General features: G+C 40.2%; 1 protein-coding gene across 7 annotated transcripts in view; it reads left to right on the top strand.

The window, feature by feature from the left end:
- Positions 1-20,547, top strand: part of KIZ (kizuna centrosomal protein) — a 121,648-nt gene that overhangs the window by 25,024 nt on the left and 76,077 nt on the right. For all 7 annotated transcript variants that reach the window (XM_055265189.2, XM_055265192.2, XM_063634050.1 and 4 more), the window contains 2 exons: positions 11,675-12,320; positions 12,667-12,979. In XM_055265189.2, the coding sequence (XP_055121164.1) occupies positions 11,675-12,320; positions 12,667-12,979 (959 nt within the window). The remainder of the gene's footprint in view (positions 1-11,674; positions 12,321-12,666; positions 12,980-20,547) is intronic.

Here is a 20,547-nt window from a genome sequence, read left to right as displayed (position 1 = left end):
AAGTCCTGGCCCTAAAACTACATCTGCAGATTTGCAGACCTTTTTTCAGGAGAGGGTAGAACATGCTCTTCTCTCCCAGCTCACTCGACAGTAAGCTTCCACATGGCAGGGCCCGGCCCCTTCTTGCCTGCCACACCACCCCACAGAACCCTGCACCTGGTGAATGATGGTAACCTGCTGACCTGAAAGGAGGAAAAGGGGTGGGCTGCTCTCTGAGTGAAGGGTACTCCCCATTTCATGTGGTGTTTGAGGGCAGATGACATTTGGACTCTCCACTCCTGCTTTTGGGGGTGCCTTCCAAGGAGCTGGTGGGGAGTGTGGCTCTGATGGACAGCTCCCCCATAGGTCTTTCAGGCACTATTCTAAGGACTTTATATAATATAGGTGTATAGAAATATACATTGGTTACAGCAACCTTACAAAATAAGAACTATTTTAATACCCATTTTACAGATTAGGAAATGGGAACTCAAATAAATTAAATAACTTAATTTCTTAGTCACACAGCTAGTAAGTGGCATATTGGTCTGGAGTCTTAATAAATACATCAGTCGCTTTTCAGTTACTGGAAGAAAGGATTTACTTAGGAAAATGGTGGGAGAGGGCCTTTTTAAAAGGGATTAGCTACTCTCTCATAGTCAAGAAGGAAAGAAAAACAGTATTTTTAAAACTTACCTTTTGTGGGGACATTTGGCTAGCCAGCTGTCTTCCTTTGCTCTTCTCTGTGGCAGGACTCTGTGGCAAGTGTATTATGTGACAGAGCCTCTAACAAGTGAGAAAATTGTATTCACAGATACAGGTGCCTATCGTGTGGTGGAATGAGGGGGAAGTGAAAAAAAGTAGATGAGAAGGGGAAAAGAAATATAAGTCAATTTAACAAGAAGAAGATAAATTTTGTGGGGAAACACTGTTTCTTTTTTCCTTTTGATAGTAGAAAAGGGTTTATAGAAGCTCCCTAGGAGAACGAGTATTGAGTTCTTGTTCTTTAGAAGACTTTCCAAATTCATATACTTATAGTCCATGAAATACTGTATTATTAGAAAAAGATATACTTCATGCAGTCTTAAAAAAAAAGTTAGTGCCTAGAACTTTCTTGGAAAAGAATCTGGTAGTAACAGTCATGATGAATACACACATATGCTTTGTGCCAGCAGTCCCACTTTTGGTAATCTGTGCCCTAGAAAGAAAATCTTTTGTTCAAAATGGCAAAAATGTAGTCTGTGTGTTGCAACATTATTTGTAGTAGCAAAAACACAGAAGCAGCCTGAATGAGCGGCTGCAGAGGAGAGGCTGAGCTAGGGAGAGAGAGCACCCTCATGATCAAGTACTCTGCATATGGCACCCAGAATCCAGTGCATTCCTCATGATCTGGGCAGTGTCCAAGGAATATTATTAAGAGAGAAAAGCAGGTTGCGGAGAGTTGCTTACAACACGCCCTCACTTTGTACAAGTGGCCAAACCTTACCAGCAAGGAATTAGTTGTCATGGGTTTGAAGGAAGGTGTGAATAGGCATCCTAACTGGTTTGCTTCAGTTACCTCGTGGAGGGGAGAGGGAGGCAATGAGCTGGGGAAAATAAGTAACTTGTTCTTTACATCCCTTTGCCTTGTGTCTCATTTCTATAATTTAATAATTTTTATACAATTTTAAAAATGAAACCTATGAAGAAGGGATGAGCAGGTGGTTAGTTCATTTTAGGAAGAAGGAGCCTGCTTGTGGTTGAGACTGTTCTTTTAATTGTGGGGGAGTGTGAGTTGCTTACGTCCTTACTCAAATCCCTCAGAATTATAGAAACTGGAGGTGCCTTTCTATCCCTCTGATGTAGTTCTGCTTATTTCTTTTGTGAATGGGGATCTCTAAGAGAGTTTTATCCTGAGTTACCGTATTTGGGGATGGTGGAGCATATACAGGGTATATTGAATTGTATTATAAAAAGAAAGGGCTGTTACCTTGACATTTTTAGGTATTTGTTAAGCCTCTTAGGAAGTGTTACTTGAAAACCATAACTTAACTTTGTATTACTTTGACCAAGACAGTTGCTTAGGCCTACGGATGTGAAACAGTGGTTTTGGGGTGTTCTGTTTATTTTGTGTAAGTTACCTGCTGTCACTATGTTGGAATGCCAAATTTCTCTTGAAGCTCATACCTGCTTTTCTCTTACTCTTCCATTTACCCCACATAGACTAGGTTTTATTTATCGTATACAAGTTCTATTCAGGTGAGATCAGATTTTGAGTTATTTGAAGTTAGAAATTAGGCACAGGCTTCAGATCCATTATTAGGGATTTTTATGTTTGTTTGTTTTTAAAAGCTGTGGTTCAGTAATGCAATTTGAGTTTGACTGACACAGTTTTGAATATTGTAGTATAAGAGGTTTGCATTGGAGTCCTGGCATCTGGGTTTGAATCCTGGCTCTGTGAACATGGACAAGTTGCTCAACCTGGCTAAGTCTCATAAGAGTAGGGCTAATAATAATGGTTGTTTTCATAATATAAATCTCTTAGCTCCTGCTTGTCACCTCGTACATGCTTGATAAATGTTCCCTGCTCTTGATGCCACCATCACCACCATCATTGCCATTGTTGTTCTCCACTAGGGTAGCCTTACTTTGATCCTGGATTCTTGCCACTTATTTAAGATAGTGAAGAGGTTGGTGTGGGGGTAGGGAGACTACCTATGAATTGAAGAAATAGGAGGTAATACCACTTGATGGTGACAACTCATAAAGATTGATTTTGTGCAAGATAATTTACAGAATACACCATTAAAGCCTAATTTAACAGATACATCTTAAAATTTAGATAGTTCCAATAACTGTTGAATTTCACGGCCAGAGATATCTCTTGGTGGCCTAAGTTGTGAGATTTTGGTGATGACTACATTTATCATGGTGGCAACATGTAAGAAGAAGACTTAAAAATCACAATGGCATACTGTATTAGTTTGCTAGGGCTGCCATAACAAAATACCACTAACTGGGTGGCTTAAACAACAGAAATGTATTTTTTGAAGTTCTGGAGGCTGGAAGTTCAAGATCAAGGTGCCAACAGGGTCGCTTTCTGATGAAGCCTTTTTCCTTGAGTCATAGAAGGGGCCTTCTCACTGTGTCCTCATGTGCTCTTTTTTCTATGTGCATGAACTGAGAGATCATTGGTATCTCTTCCTCTTATAAGGACACCAATTCTATTGGATTCAGGTCCCACCATTATGACCTAATTTAACCTTCATTACCTCCTTTAAGGCCCTATCCTTTAAGCCACATTGGGGATTGGGACTTCAACATATGAATTGGACACAGTTCAGTGTGTGATATGTGTATCATTTAAAATATGTATAATAATTTTATAATAAACATATAACTTCAGGATTGTTGCATGTAAATTATTGTTAATGGATTTTTAAAAATCTTCTCAATGTGACTTAAGAACTTGCTTACATAGAAATTAAAAACAATAATTGTACCATGTGAAAAGGTGAAAATTTGGCATAACGGCTTCATTTTCATTCTGCATTTAACTTGCTGCTTCTCATTCCCTTGTCTGTGAAGATAATAACAAGAAGAAAAAATAAAAATTTCCTTAGCATTTTGCAAAACATGAAGTATAACGTTTTTTTTCAAAGTATATTAGTGGTTAAGGTCTACCTTTAAATACTGTAGTTCATAATGATTAAGACATCATTACAATTCTAAACTTGTTGATCTCTTCTTATGTTCACTCCTCTTCTTTCCCTCAGTAAAGATGAATTCCTGATTTTTAAAAGTTATCTTCAGTTCACTAGTAAATATTTTCAGTCATGTTCATGTGCTTTGCTATTGCTTCCCACAACTCCCAACATTTTTTGAGACTGCAGATGAATAACTGTGACAAGAAGAGAAGAACTGAACTAAAATCTTGGATTATAGATTTATCTCTAGCACTCAACTACAGGAAGTAATAGGAAGGTGTGGAAAAGTTGGTCATTATGTCAGATCCTTAAATACTGATACATGCTGCTGCTTTTGGCAATAACATCTGTCTCTCAAAAACTTTTGAATTCCTAGTATTACTCCTGTGTCAACAATAATGTGAAACATGGCATTCTCTTTTCAGCTTCCCTGGCTCAGAAACTGCTTTGAGAAGACACATAATAATGTTCAGAATTTAAGATTAAAGAGTACTCTGTTTCCTGTTGCTAAGCTAATAAAATGACAGACTTTTAAAAAAGAAAAGAGACACCTGTCCTAGAGCCTGATCTCAGCAAATGGGAAACCTGCCAGCCTACAGAAACTCAGCTCACATTTCACTGGAGCCAGTATTTTACTTTGCAAGTGTGGAGCTAGTTCAAATGCAGCATTTTCTTATAGTGAGCAGCAGTTAATTTTTGCAAGTTTCTCATTTTTGTTATAAAAGTTTATATTGCCGGTGGGAATGTAAAATGGTGCAAACACTTTGGAAAACAGTTTGGCAGTTCCTGAAAAAGTTAAACATAGAGTTACCATTCGAGGCAACAGTTTCATTCGTAGCATAGCATTCAAGCATAGCAGCTTGCTGTGTACAAGATTGGACACAAAAAGTGGACAAAAGTTTATAGCAGCATTATTCATAGTAGCCAAAAAGTGGACACAATTTACATGTTCTCATCTGATGAATGGATAAACAAACTACAGTATATCCTTAAAACAGAATATTATTCAACCATGAAAAGGAATAAAATACTGATAAATGCCACAAAATGGATAAACCTTGAAAACATTGTGCTAAGTGAAAGAAACCAATTAAAAAAGACAACATATTATACGATTCCACTTACATATTAATAAAATGTGCAGAATAAGTGGATTTTTACAAACAGAAAGTAGATTAGTGGCTGCCTAGGGCTGAAGACTGACTGGGGAGGATGGGGAGTTATGCTAAAAGGTATGGGGTTTCTTGTTGGAGTGATGAAAAAATGTTCCAAAATTGATGGTGGTGATGGTTGCACAACTCTGCGAATATACTAAAAATCCATTGAATTGTATGCTTTTAAAAGGATAAGTTTTATGGTATGTGAATTATATCTCAGTAAAATGGTTTTCAAAAGTTTAAATCAAGTTGAATTTATTAAACCAGAAAAAAGAAAAGAGAATAGCAGTGTTAATATTCTTGACATAATTCTATATAAACACATTTTGGTAAATATCTTTTTCCTGTGTTTAGATTTATTTTATATAGGTATAAGCATACTGAGTATGTAATTTTTTAAATTTACCATATCTAAGTATTTTTGTTATGACATAGCCTTTATTTGCCTTATTTTTATGACTTCATGACCTTTCCCTATTTTATAGTCATATAAGTTGCTTCTAACTTTTTATGATTTGAAATAATGTTCTAAGTGAACTTGTTTGTCCACATAGCTGTTTTTTTCTGTTAGCTTTATTTCCTTATTATGATGGATTTCCATATAGAATTACTGAATCAAAGTAACAAGCATGATTAGGACTTTTGATGCCAGATTCTTTCCTATGAGGGTTCTGCCCATTTATTCAGCCACCAACGGTGTGACGGCTTCTATTTCACCTAACCTTCCTCAGTACTGGGGGGTTATAATTTTTAAAAATCATCTTTATTTTACAATAATTTTAGATTTGCAGAAAAGTTGCAGAGATAGTACAAAGTGTTCCCTTGGATCCCTCACCTAGTTTCCACCATTGTTACCATCTTACATTACCATGCCACACTTGGCAAATCTAGGAAACCAACACAGATACATTACTGTTAACTAAACTCTAGACTTGATTCAGATATTGCCAGTTTTTCCATTAATGTCTCCTTTTTTTGTTGTTCCAGGACCCAATCCAGGATTGTTATAATTTTAATTTTTAAAAATTCAATATAATGTTTATAGAATGGTATTACATTGTTATCAGTCTTAGACATAGGGTTATAATGGAGCTGAAAAAATTCCTATTGCCTAATGACTTAACATTGTAGTGTAATGCATTCCTGACATGTTTGTGGTGATGCTGGTGTCAACAAACCTACTGTGCTGCCAGTTGTATAAAAGTATAGCAGAAACAATTATGTATAGTATATAATACTTGGTGGTAATAATAATAAATGACTTTGTTACTGGCTTATTATTGGCCCAATTGACAAAATTGGATTATGGGTTGTGGAATAGAAAACAAGATTATATCAATGTTAAATTTTCTGATTCTGATCATGAACTTTGCTCTCAAGAACGAGCATGTCCCTGTGCTTTTGGAAATGCTCACTGAAGTGCTTAGTGGTAGATAGGCAGGGTGTCCCAACTTACCCTCAAATGGTTCGGAAAAAAATCATATGCTTATATTTAAGTATACACACATACAGAGACAAACACATGTATATAGAGGGAGAGAAAATGATAAATGGGATAAAATGTAAACATTTGGTAAATCTGGCTAAACACTGTTAGGGGAATGTTTTGTATTATTTTTGCAATGTTTCTGTAAGTGTAAAATTATATCAAAATAAAGCCACACATGCTGATGCACACCTGCAGTCCCAGCTACTTGGGAGGCTGAGGCAGGAGGGTCACTTGAGTCCAGGAGTTCGAGTCCACCCTGGGCAACATAGACCACATCTCTATAAATAAAAAAAATTGTTTAAATTATGTCAAAATAAAAAGTTACTGCTCTCTATAAATAATACTGGCAACAACTAGAAATAGCGCGGGAAGACAACCTTCCTTTTGAGTTGAAGCAGATCCTCAAGTACACGTTGCCTTTTTTGGGCCCTTGGATGAATGATGCATCGTCCACAGACTTTTATTTTTACACATAATTAAGGGCCACTTTTTTATAACTGCTAAGTTGTTACAGGCCACTAACATGCCATGTACTTATTAATTAGTATATTAAGAGAGTTTGTTGAGGACCCAGAGTTCAGTATTCCAAGAAGTCTGGCAATGCTTGGCAAAATTGCAAAACAGTTAATAACTACTTGCTGTCACAGAGAGTGGTGAATGCTCCTCTTTTTGGGAACTAAACCTCTGCTAGCAGTGTTGTCTCTTGAATTGGGTCCTTATTTTCACTTTCTGTAGTTCTGAAGCATTTACTGTAACTACATCATGCTTCCCTGCTGCTTTTCCTGACTGTGCAGATTACCAATCTGATTGTTGTTTCTCTGCAGTTCTTGGCTCTGGATTTGTTGTTCAGTTTTGCCTCTCTTAGGGGGTTGGAGACATTTGAGAATTACTAGTTGAGAGCGGTAACTCAGGGGCACTTCCTTTGGCCCTCCTCAGGTGTCTTTCTCATATCTGAAATGTGCCTTCTTTTGTGCTTTGGCTTGGCCTTTAGCGGATCAAAAGAGGAAGGTGCTTAGGCCTGCCGTGTCCTGCCTGTACTGGGTTAGTCATTGCTCTGGTGTTGGTGCATTAACACTTCATAAACTCGTCTTGAAAATGAAAAATTAAAGGCTTCTCAGACTTCTAAGTCTGATCACTGATTTGCTTCATGTCTCCACCAAGTGACTGCTATTGCACAGCCACTCTGAGGCCTCAGCCCTTTTAGCCCTGCTAAAGTCTCCATAGTAGCCCATCCCTCAGAGCCATCTATTTACACAACTAGTTTTTTTATAACAGGAAAAATGAAAGTAGTTGTTAGATTATAGTAGTGGTAATAGATAATTTTTCCTGTTTTAAAATTTGTCTTTGTTATTATATCAGTATAATATATATCAGCTTTTTTATTACAAAAGGAATAGAAGACACAGTATATTACGAATACTATTCATATTGGTGAGTCAGAATGTTGATTAATATCATTTTGCTATTTAAACCATATGGTATAATGGAAAATTCTTTAAAATGACATAATGGCCTCTTTGGATGGTGAAATGACAATATTCTATAAGGCAGGCTTGATCCAGCAATTTCAGTTCTAGAAAAGTATCCTACTGATACACTCGCCTGTGTGCAGAGAGACATACACTCAGGGATAATCACTGCAGCATGATTTGGAGTGGAAGATGGTGGGAAACAAACCAATGTCCTTCAATAGCAGACTGTTTACACAAATTATGGTACATCTATAGAATAGGATAATATGCAGCTGTTAAAATTGAATATAATAAAAACTATAATTATATAATGCAAAGTATGTCACCCTTTATGCACATACCTACTAGTGTATCCAGGTCCTTTCTGCAAGAAACTTAGAGTTGCTTTCTTTGGGGAGAACAGCTAGAGGACTAAAGGATCATGGAGGTAGAACTTCCTTTTTCCTCTATACTTTTCTATCCTGCTGGATCTTCCTGCTTCTCCTCCCTCTATGGGGAGAGATGGGAGAGATGTACTTTTCCTAATTTTTTTTTGAGACAGGGCCTCACTCCGTAGCCCAGGCTGGAGTGCAGTGGTGCGATCATAGCTCACTGCAGCGTTGACTTCCTGGGCCCAAGCAATTCTTCTGCCTCAGTCTCCAAGTAGCTGGGACCACAGGTGTGTGCCACCATGCCCAGCTAATAAAATACATATATATATATATATATATATATATATTTATTATTATTATTTTTTTTTTTATGGAGTTTTGCTCTTGTCACCCAGGATGGAGTGCAGTGGCAAGATGTTGGCTCACTGCAACCTCTGCCTCCTGGGTTTAAGCGATTCTCCTGCCTCAGCCCCCTGAGTAGCTAGGATTACAGGTGCCCAAATATTTTTTAATTAAAAAAAATTTTTTTATTTTTTATTTTGTAAAGATGGAGTCTCACTATGTTGCCAAGGCTGGTCTCAAGTTCCTGGGCTCAAGCAATCCTCCCACCTCAGCCTCAGGGCCGGGAACTCTTCCTAATCTCAGATTAGCTGCATAACTTAATTTCTTTTCTAAGGATTTTTTATTCGTTTGTTCATTTTCTTTTTTTTGACAGCTTTATAGTTTTTATCATATTCAGAGTTGCGCAGCCATAATCACAATCAATGTGAGCATACTTTCATTCCTGAAAAAGAAACCCCATACCTGTTAGGAATCACTCTTTACCTCCCCTGATTCCTTCTACTCCCCACCACCCACCCCAGCCCTTCAGTCCCCAGCCTGGGGCAAACAGTTAACTACTTCCTGTCTCTAAGAATTTGCCTATTCTGAACATTTTCTATAAATGAAATCTTACAGTATATGGTCTTTGGTGACTGGCTTCTCATTTAGCATGATATTTTCGAAGTTCATCCATGATGTAACAGGTATCAGTAATTCATTTCTTTTCATGGCTGAAATTTATTCTCTTGTGTGAATGTATTACATTTTATCTAGTCATCTAATGTTGGCCATTGGAGTTATCTCCACTTTTGGCTATCATAAATAATGTTGCTGTGCACATCCTTGTACAAGATTTTGTGTAGTCATATGTTTATACTCTCCATACCTCTGCCTAGATATGGAATTGCTGATCAGATGGTAACTCTGTTTAACTTTTTCAGGAGCTGCCAAACTCTTCTAAAGTGGGTGCACCGTTTTATATTCCCATCAGCAGTGTATGATTCTAATTCCTCCACATCCTGGACAACACTTGTTATTGCCTGTTGTAGTGAATTCTTAAAATTTTGTGTTGCCTCAGCATCCATTTTAAATCTAAGTTGAACCTTCTCATACCAGAAGCAGGACTCAGTCACCCCTGACACAGTTGGCAGTTCCACCCTCCTCTCCAGTTCCTCAGTGTGGTCAGTCCAGATAACCTGCCTTACACAGCTGCTCTCTGGTGACCACTTCCCTGTGGGACAGCTGGATGCAGCCTGCTTGACAGACCCTTCTGACCTTCGCATCCCCCATGGACCATATGCCACAGTGACTACCTCTCAGTCACTGGGTAACCTCCCAGAACTCATGCCTGCTTGCTTTAAACTCACCAGTTAATACTCCCCAGGCTGCCTGTGGGAAACCTGTTTGGATAACACCTGGGACTCAGTAAAGACGTTGGCTCATGTGTCCTTCCCCTCAACCCCTGCTTCTACCATGTGAGGACACGGGTCCCTTTTCTCTCTCTCTCTCTGCCTGCACTCCCTGACGTTTGTGTGGCCTCCAGGTGTGCCGTGTACTCCCCAGAACCTGTAAGTGATAATGTCTTTATTTCCATCTCATATTTCTTCTAATTATTGGAGGGGTACTCTCCATCTTAAAGATCCTAAATTAAGGCCGGGTGCGGTGGCTCATGCTTGTAATCCCAGCACTTTGGGAGGCCGAGGCAGGTGGATCACGAGGTCAGGAGATCGAGACCACAGTGAAACCCCATCTCTACTAAAAATACAAAAAGTTAGCCGGCCGTGGTGGCGGGTGCCTGTAGTCCCAGCTACTCGGAGAGGCTGAGGCAGGAGAATGGCGTGAACCCAGGAAGCGGAGCTGGCAGTGAGCCGAGATTGTGCCACTGCACTCCGGCCTGGGTGATAGAGCGAGACTCTGTCTCAAAAAAAAAAAAAAAAAAAAAATAAGATCCTAAATGAAAACACCTATCATTCTTAGTATAGCCATTGATATGGGCTGAATATTTGTGTCCCCCACAAAATTCATTTGTTGGAATTCTAATCCCCAAGGTGATGGTTTTTGAGGGTGAGGACTTTGGGAAGTGATTAAATCAAGGGGGCAGAGCCTTCATGGCTGGGATTAGTTTCTTTATAAAAGAGGCCTGTGGAAATTTGCCTGCCCCTTCCACCCTGCGAGCACACAGCAGAAAGATGCTGTCTGAGAGAAAGCAGTTCCTTACCAGACCCAGAGTCTGCTGGCGCCTGCCTTGATCTTGGACTTCCCAGCCTCCAGAACTATCAGAAACAAATTTCTGTTCTTTATGCACTGTTTAGTTTGTGGTATTATTATAGCAGCCTGAACAGACCAAGACAGCCATCGTAGTGGGTAAAGTGATATCTTATTGTGCTTTTGAATTATGTTTCCCTAATGAATAATGATATTAAGCATCGTTTTATGTGTTTATTGGCCATTCATATATCTTCTTTGGAGAAATGTCTATCCAAATCCTTTTCCCACTTTTAAGGGCTGTTTGTCTTTTTATTATATAGTTATATGACTTATTTATGTATTTTGGGTACTAGACCCTTATCAGATACATAAATTACAATATTTTCTCCCATTGTGTGGGTTATATTTTCACTTTCCTGATGATGTCTTTTCAAAGCATGTATTTCTTTTTTCAAAAACATATATTCTATACTTTCTTTTTTTTGAGATGGAGTCTCCAGGCTGGAGTGCAGTGGCACGATCTTGGCTCAGTGCAACCTCTGCTGCCCGGGTTCAAGTGATTCTCCTGCCTCAGCTTCCTGAATAGCTAGGATCACAGGCACCCGCCACTGTGTCCAGCTAATTTTTGTATTTTTAGCAGAGACGGGGTTTCACCATGTCAGCCAGGCTGGTCTCAAACTCCTTACCTCAGGTGATCTGCCCACCTTGGCCTCCCAAAGTGCTGGGTTTACAGGCGTGAGCCACCACACCTGGCTTACTTTCTTTACTATATTTGTTTTGTGAACTATCATTGTTATTAAAATTAAATCCTATGGACTTTACTGCTTTTTGCTCATTCATTATGTAGGAAGCCATGAGTTTAATAAAACATGGTAGGTGCTGATTTCAATAATCATGCTTTGTTTGACCTCCTTTCATTTCTGGAAAAAAAAAAACCCACCTAATTGTTTATACACAGTATGTTTAACTCACATCTCTTTTGGTGTTGCAGGTTGCAGTGCAGGAGGGAATTAACTCAGGAACAGCCATGTCAAGAGGATTGTATCAACCAGCAACACTCTTTATGGGCCGCCAAATGTCAGCCGTCTCAAGCATGGGAGATTTCAGTACAGAGCACAAATCTCCCCAACCCATAAAGAACTTTTCAATTCCTGACCCACATTCACACCGACAGACAGCCCAGAGCAGTAATGTGACAGACAGCTGTGTAGTACAAACTAGTAATGACACACAGTGCTTAAATAAGTCTGACAACATAGATGGAAAGGCATCTCTTCAGATTGGTGAGAAAACGCCAGTCACAGCCAGTGTGTTGTCTGAGGAGGAACAAACTCATTGCTTGGAGATAGGAAGTAACACACGTCATGGCAAGAGTAATTTATCTGAAGGCAAAAAGTCTGCTGAACTCAATTCCCCGTTACAGGAAAGATTAAGTCCAGAGAACAGAACCACTGATTTAAAGTGTGACAGTTCCAGCAGATCAGAGGGATCAGAGGGAGAAATACTGACACAGGAACATATTGAAGTTGAGGAAAAAAGAGCCAGCCCACCAGTCTCTCCGATATCAGTTTCAGAATACTGTGAATCTGAAAATAAGTGGTCTCAAGAGAAGCATTCTCCTTGGGAAGGTGTTTCAGGTGGGATGAGAGGCTGAGTTCAGTTGTTGATTTTTCTGGGTGGTAGTGATCTTATGTAAGGACAAAATATACTCTCTAATTATCTCTCTTTGTCATAAAATAGTATCTTTGCCAACAAATTCCATTCTAATGAACTCTTAAATATGTACATGCAAATGAGTTTGCTGATTTTTAAACCCACTGATTTTTTTAAACATTTGAAAATATGTTTAAGCTTTTAAGTTCCGTAATGAATTGTGTGTGGGTTGCTTCTCCATGTTTTTAACTGATGAGTAATTCTGCTGTGTGTTACCTTGCTTCCCCCTGAAGTCAGTGATTGGTAATCAATTCATGTCCCCATCTGCAGATCATCTTGCTCACGGGGACCCAAAGTCACAAAAGCCCTTCAGAAAAATGCAGGAAGAGAAGGAGGAGGAAAGTTGGAGCACCAGCAGTGACCTCACCATTTCAATAAGTGAAGATGATCTGATTTTAGAGAGCCCAGAACCACAGCCAAATCCAGGTGGCAAGATGGAGGGAGAAGATGGAATAGAGGCCTTAAAATTAATCCATGCTGAGCAAGAAAGAGTTGCCCTATCCACTGAAAAAAATCATATTTTGCAAACCCTAAGCTCTCCTGATTCAGAAAAGGAATCCTCCACTAACGCACCAACAAGAGAGTAAGCCATTCAATTTTTTTTTCTACTGTTCTGTTTTTAATTGTAGACATTTCTAGAGACCATTCCACTGGGAATGTATTATTGAGCACTCAGCCATGAATGTGTGAATTCCTTAAGTCTCGTAAGTAATCTTTTAGGCGAGACCTAATTTTCTTTCTGTCCTTCTTTCTTCTCTTTCCTTCCTCCCTTCCTTCTTTCTTTAACAAAAAAACTTTAAAAGTTTGAATATCATTGAATCATGGTGATTGCTGCTTATAATTATATACACGTAATCCCTGGTTAACTTATAAGTCATTCCCTAACCCCCTACTCTCCAGCCTTTCAGAAAATAAATCTGTTTTGAAGTTTTGGTACCACAGAAGGTGACAGTTAAACTTACTAGGAATGCAGCGTTTGAGTCTGAGAACTTTATGTCTAATTAATTTGCTTAATCCTTATATTCCTTGCCATAGTATCATTTTTGTCATCTGTTTAAATATGAGTTAATAAGTTCTTCTAATTGTATACATAAGCCAGATTTCCTTTTTTGAATCTAAATAGGAAACATTGGAACATCTCTAATGTTAAATGGGAACATCAGCGTTATACATTTTGAGAACTTATATTATCCGACTGATAAAAATTTGTATTATGTTTTTGTCCTACTGGTTGGAGATGCTAGAAGAAAACTTTGTAGAAAGTTCTTGTGTATCTACTATGTAGAAAACTTGTTAACTGTTGAAAACTGATTTTGTGCTGAAAAATGACATTAATAACATCAAATCTCTTTTAGGGGTAGAGGGAACCTAAGTAAACAACCTAAGGTAGATCTCACCTTTTACAAATGAGGAAACGAAGGCCAGGTCAGAGTGGTGTCACATAGGTCTACTAGATCTGCTGGGGCAGAACACCCCACAGCCTGTCTGCCTGAATGTCACACCACTGCCCCACCCCCAGAATTTTCTGTTACACCGTAATGCTGGTCACCCTTTCATTTCCACAAAGCTGGCAGCAGTGAAATCCAAGTGGGCATTTTTGTATATGAGGGCATATGTTCTCTTTAGAACACCGTTGTACCTTTTAATATATTGCCTCTTACCATTCATTTTCTACTTATGGTGAAAAGTTTATTAATAGGCTTTAATTTATAGATTGTATCCAAACTGATGTTCAGGAAATACTTATTAAGAGCATATCCAAGTACAAAGTTCTTGCACTATGGATGGAAGAACCGACATGGTGCCTGTCATTGGGAAATTTGATTTATTGGAGAGGAAAGCCAAATGGATTTTTCTAGTAATAATACTTCCCTCATCAAAGAGGCACGGGTAATACATATTACATCATCAGAAACTTTATTACTGGAGATAGAATGATATCTATCTCTAGTTTTGTGTTTGTGGGCTTATTTTTATGGAATGGTGGACAAGTTAGTACTTTGGTAGGCTAACAAGGGGACTAATATACTTACCCAGGACTCAGTCTTTTTCTGAGGTGAAAAAAATTGAGTATGTGTATGGAATTCCTGCTAAACATTTCTCTAAGAGTCAAGAATGTTCATTCTGTCTCCATTTGAATGACTTTTTTTTGTTGTTGTTGATCTTGGAGGCATGAAGTCAAGCTCTTTGGAGTTTTGGCATATAGTTTTCCAGTATTTATTGGAAAATATGGGCATGTGGGGAATTTTGAGTATTTCTCTTAATAAAATGCCCCCAGAATGAAAATGTCAGTCAGCAGTGGTTGTTTCTGTGTCTGCATTATCAAATTTGAGCCTACTGATTTTCTGGGTAAAAATATTCTCCAGGAATAGAAGGTGGTTTTAAATGATCCTAGTTAACTTGCTGACATCACCACTGCATTTGAGGCCCCGCATTTTCTTAATTTATTGTTTAACTGGAGCTCTTCTCCTTTGCTCTGAGGGTTAATTATTGGTCTGAGACCATAGCATAGCATCGTATTTATAGAGCTAACACTATAACCCCAACAGTTCAATATTTCAGTTGACTTTAGGGTCTGTTGGGGGCCTGGAGAAAAATCACTTGAATGAATTTAATTAGCAAAGATGCATAAATGGGACAAAGGAGGACACATAGGAGCATATGATCCAGAATGTAGAATCTGTGCAACATCTTGAAGTCTGTATAGGCTTTGAAGGAGAAAGAGGAGGGAAAGAGCAAATAGGGTCTGGAGGAAAATGCAAGAAGGAATGCGGAGCAGAGAACACAGAGGACATGGGAGGGGCAGAGCAAAGGACCCCATGGGTGAGGAGGGCCTTTTGGAGTTAAGGTTCAAAATGTCACCTAGGGTAAGGTTGAGAAAGGCCTGGAATATCAGGTTAATGAATTTAGAGTTCACTCTGTGCTTTGCAGAGCTGTTGAAGGTTATTTTAGGAGAAGGACAGTGTGATGAGGCTTGATTTAGGAGGATTAACCTGACAGCATTAGTTCATTAGGATTAATCATCTGTGTGATAGGCAGAAGTGTAGACGGCCCTGAGATTCCCACTCCCTGTTGTCTGTGCCCTGTGTAATCCCCTTGCCTTGAGAGTGGGCAGGATTGGGAGTCTGATGGATTTTACTCCTGTGATGAAGCTGTCATGTGACAAAGATGAAGGATTTTGCAGATATAATGAAGGTCCCAAATCAGTTGCCCTTCAGCTAGTCAAATGAAAATTATCCAAGGTGGACCTGACCTAATCAGATGAGACTTTAAAAGAGACTGGCCCTTACTGAAGCCAGTGGCACAACCTCAGCTCACCACAACCTTTGCCTCCTGGGTTCAAGCTATTCTGCCTCAGCCTTACAAATAGCTGGGATTACAGGTGCCCGCCATCAGGCCTGGCTAATTTTGTTTTTGTTTTTGTTTTTGTTTTGAGATGGAGTTTTGTTCTTGTTGCCCAGGCTGGAGTGCAGTGGTGCAACCTCGGCTCACTGCAACCTCCGCCTCCTGGGTTCAAGCAATTCTCCTGCCTCAGCCTCCTGAGTAGCTGAGATTACAGGCATGTGCCACCATGCCTGGCTAACTTTTGTATTTTGTATTTTTTCTTTTTGGAGAGACTTGGTTTCTCCATGTTGGTCAGGCTGGTCTTGTACTCCCTACCTCGGGTGATCTGCCCACCTCAGCCTCCCAAAGTGTTGGGATTACAGGCGTGAGCCACCGCACCTGGCCAATTTTTGTATTTTTAGTAGAGACCCGGTTTCACTATGTTGGCCAGGCTGGTCTTGAACTGCTGACCTCAAGTGATTTGCCCACCTTGTCCTCCCAAAGTGCTGGGATTAGAGGTGTGAGCCACCGCGCCCAGCCTGAAGCCAGAGATATTTAAAGCAGCTAAGATACTCTCCTGTTTGCGTGAAGAAGCAAACTGTCATCTTGTGGGAAAGACCACATGACAGGAAATGGCATGCAGCCTCTAGGGGCTGAGGGCCTCAGTCCTGCAGCCACAAGGAAATTGATTCTGCCAATAACCAGTGAGCGTGGAAGAAGTCCCTGAGCCTTAGATGAGATTGCATCTCCAGCAGACACGTTAATTTCAGCCTGGTGAGACCTTGAGCAGATGACCCCACTAACCCAGATCCAGACTCCTGTCTCATGGGAACTATGAAATAATAAATTTGTGGCAATTTGTGATACAGCAATAAGAAAATTAATACAACTCAGTTGAAGAATTGGAAGCAAGGATTGCATGGATAGAAGTGTCTACCCATAATGACTGGGAACAGGCTGAATTGGACATGTTCAGGGTTCCTTGTGGGAACACATGGTAACAAAGTAGCTGAGTGAGTGATTCAGCAGCCACGGTAACCTGTGTTTCCCCTCCCCTTGTACCCTCACCATCTGAGCAAGTGCATTTTCACACTCAGGTAAGCAGTAGTGGAACATTATAGACTGCTAGGAACTCTAAAAGTGGGTGTGCCTATCTGCATTAACCAACAAGCAGTTTCTCATGCTAGTGGGTTTTTTGTTTGTTTCACTTTTTTTTTTTTTTTTGTGAGATGGAGTTTCGCTCTTGTCGCCCAGGCTAGGGTGCAATGGCACGATCTCAGCTCACTGCAACCTCCACCTCCCGGGTGCAAACTATTCTCATGCTTCAGTCTCCCAAGTAGCTGGGATTACAGGCGTGTGCCAGCACATCCAACTAATTTTGTATTTTTAATAGAGATGGGGTTTCACCATGTTGGCCAGGCTGTTCTTGAACTCCTAACCTCAGGAGATTTGCCTGCCTTCAGAGTGCTGGGATTACAGACGTGAGCCACTGCACCTGGCCTGCTTTGTTTTATATATCAATGCATAATGATATGTATCCACCTTTAAAGTATCATTAAAAAGTAGTTTTTTTTTTTTATTATACTTTAAGTTTTAGGGTACATGTGCACAACGTGCAGGTTAGTTACATATGTATACATGTGCTATGTTGATATGCTTCACCCAGTAACTCGTCATTTAACATTAGGCATATCTCCAAATGCTATCCCTCCCCCCTCTCCCACCTCACAACAGGCCCCGGTGTGTGATGTTCTCCTTCCAGGAGAATTGCTTGAACCTGGGAAGTGGAGGTTGCAGTGAGCCAAGATCATGCCACTAGACTCCAGCCTGGGCAACAGAGGGAGACCCCGTCTTAAAAAAAAGAAGAACCAGCTGGATTCTTTATGGATTGGGTGTGGGTTATAAGCAAAAGGGAGTAGAAGGATGACTCCAGGGTTTGGGGACAGAGTGAGTTATTTATTGAGATAAGGAACATGTAGGAGGCACAGACTTGAGGGAAAGAAAATCAAGACAGAAGTTTTGGGTATGTTAGATTTGAGATGCCTTTTTGACATTCACAGGGAGATACTGAGTAGGCAGATGGATTTCATGAACTTGGAATTCAGAGAGAGGTCAGGGCTAGATAAATACATTTGTAAATCATCAGGGTATACATACATTTTAAAGCCATGGGCCTAAGAAGAACACTAGAGTGTGAATATAAATAGGAAAGTGGCCCAGGGCATGACTCCACATTCAGGGTCGGGAAAATCAGAAGGAACCAGCAAAGGAGTCTCAGAAGATGCTGCAGGGAAGAACGAGGAGAACCAGGAGGGTGTTGTGCTGCAGGTGCCAAGTGGAATGTTTCACATGAGGTTTAGAAAGCTTAAATAACCTGCCCGGGTCACAGAGATGCAGCTAGGGTCTAAACTAACAGTCTGATGCCAGAATGCATGCTCTTAATTTCTGTTTTCTACCACCCAAATCACAACCAGAATGGTGATATGCCCTTCAATAGTACTGACTCCGTGCCAGGCACTGTTTTAACACCTTTATTTATAATCATTTAATCCTATTATCATCATCATTTTACAGATGAGAAAACTGAGGCACAGGGAGTTATGTAACATATCGAAAGTCATAAAACAGCTGTGTGTGCTCCAAACTGGACCTCTGTGACCAGAGTTAACTGGTACCCTATGCTGTCTCCCAGTGAATCTTTACTACCTAGATAGTTGGAGTATCATCAAAGATAATATTTTATAAGGTTAAATAGGAAGCTCAAAAAGCAAATTAGATTCTTTAATTAGAAAAAGAAAAAAGAAAAGAAAACTAAGTAGTGACAATTTGACCTCTTGCTCCATCCATATTGATTTTTGTGCTTTCCAGCCTCAAATAGGCCAATGAAGTGCTATGTGCCTTTATTCAGGCTTGAAGAAAGTACTTGCAAAGTTGCTTTGTTCTCTCTCCTCCTGGAGTGTGACTGAAAACAGAAGGTAATGCTGCCTTTTAAACTAAGTCAAATGAAAGCCTTGGTTTCTCAAGGTCATAAAAATGTGATCACACAGATTGAATCCCATCCAGTGATTTTAATTTAGCTCCTCTTCAAAGTTAAATGTAGGAAAGAAGTTATTGCATCTGAGAAAAATTTGTTGCTGAAAGTCATGTGCCTGGAATAATAGGTTTGAACTATGTTCATTTAGAATTTACCCTGAATTCACTTTATAAGGAGCTGGAAGCATACTTAGAAATTCAGCGTTCCTTCAGATGTGATGATGCCTTCAGATGTCTGTTCTCAGTTGTCTGTTTTCATCAGCACAGTTGCCTATTTCTCTTGAACATGACCTTTGGCACCTCAACGGCCAGTGGCCCCTGAGCCTTTTCTTGCCACCACACAGACTCTGTCCTTTGTTCCCAAAGTAAGGCTATGCATTATACTTCTGGAAAAATAACCCAGTGCCAGTAGATGTGGCCGTTAGGGTATTCCCTTTGTTTTCTACCTGTCACTTCATTCTTATCTTGCCTGTGCTTTTCCTGTTAGCACACCTAGTTTCTGAAAAATCTAAGACTTTCATTATCCTTGTTTTGGTTTAAATTTGTAAAAATCCAAACCTACTAAGAAGGGAATAGTCCTGAGACCCGATCCTCAGCAAAGTAGGCAATAATCATAGTCACAGCCATTGTCACTTGGTGTATAGGAGATATTAAAAGAAGTCTCCATTGGCCAACAGGAATGAACCCAGGTCTCCATCCTTTGCCAGCCATCTCACCATATAGGCTTTTAGCCTCAGTCAGAAGAACATGAGTGACATGAAGCAAAGGCAGGAGTTAGATAGGAACTGAGAAGCACTTGTGAAGGTCACAGCCCAGGTCACTGCACAGGTCACTAGAAGACTGAAACCTAATCCAAGGACCATAAAAGGCTTCCCCTCCCCCATACCTTGCCACCACATCAATAGGGATCGTGTATAGTAGCAGGAAACGATTATACAACTGAATGAACCACACGTCTTAGACCTTAGTTAAGTCTCTAGGAGGCCAGGCATGGTGGCTCGCTCATGCCTGTAATCCCCAACACTTTGGGAGGCCGAGGCAGGCGTATCACTTGTGGTCAGGAGTTTGAGACCAGCCTGGCCAATATGGTGAAAGCTGGTCTCTACCAAAAAATACAAAAATTAGCCAGTCGTGGTGGCACACGCCTGTACTCCCAGCTACTCAGGAGGCTGAGGTGGGAGAATCACTTAAACCCAGGAGGTGGAGGTTGCTGTGAGCCGAGACGGCACAACTGCACTCCACCCTGGGCAACGGAGTGAGACCCTGTCTGAAAAAAAATGGAGGCTGGGCACGGTGGCTCACGCCTATAATCTCAGCACTTTGGGAGGCCAAGACAAGTGGATCACCTGAGGTCAGGAGTTCAAGACCAGCCTGGCCAACAGTGCAAAACCCTGTCTGTACTAAAAATACAAAAATTAGCTGGGTGTGGTGGCGGGTGCCTGTAATTCCAGCTACTTGAGAGGCTGAGGCACAAGAATTGCTTGAACCCGGGAGGCAGAGGTTGCAGTGAGCCAAGATTGCTCCACTGCACCCTATCCTCAGTGACAGAGTGAGACTCTGTCTCAAATTAGTCAATCAATCAATCAATCAATCAATCAGGAAAGCTGAAGACAGGGGAAGGAGACAAAAACAAGGACACCCAAGGAAAGTTTAGCCTCTGATACCTACATTTGCAGCTACAACAGACAATAAACACAGCTTAACTTCTAACCAGATGAACATAAAACCTCAGCTTGAAGGCCTGTGTACCTATTCACCCTAAAGGACTATTTACCTAGTACATCATGCCTAGCT

This window comes from Symphalangus syndactylus, chromosome 24, assembly GCF_028878055.3.
Source record: "Symphalangus syndactylus isolate Jambi chromosome 24, NHGRI_mSymSyn1-v2.1_pri, whole genome shotgun sequence".
Taxonomy (NCBI): Eukaryota; Metazoa; Chordata; class Mammalia; order Primates; family Hylobatidae; genus Symphalangus; species Symphalangus syndactylus.
Note: the sequence above shows the minus strand (reverse complement) of the source record. Positions and strands in the feature narration are given on the sequence as shown.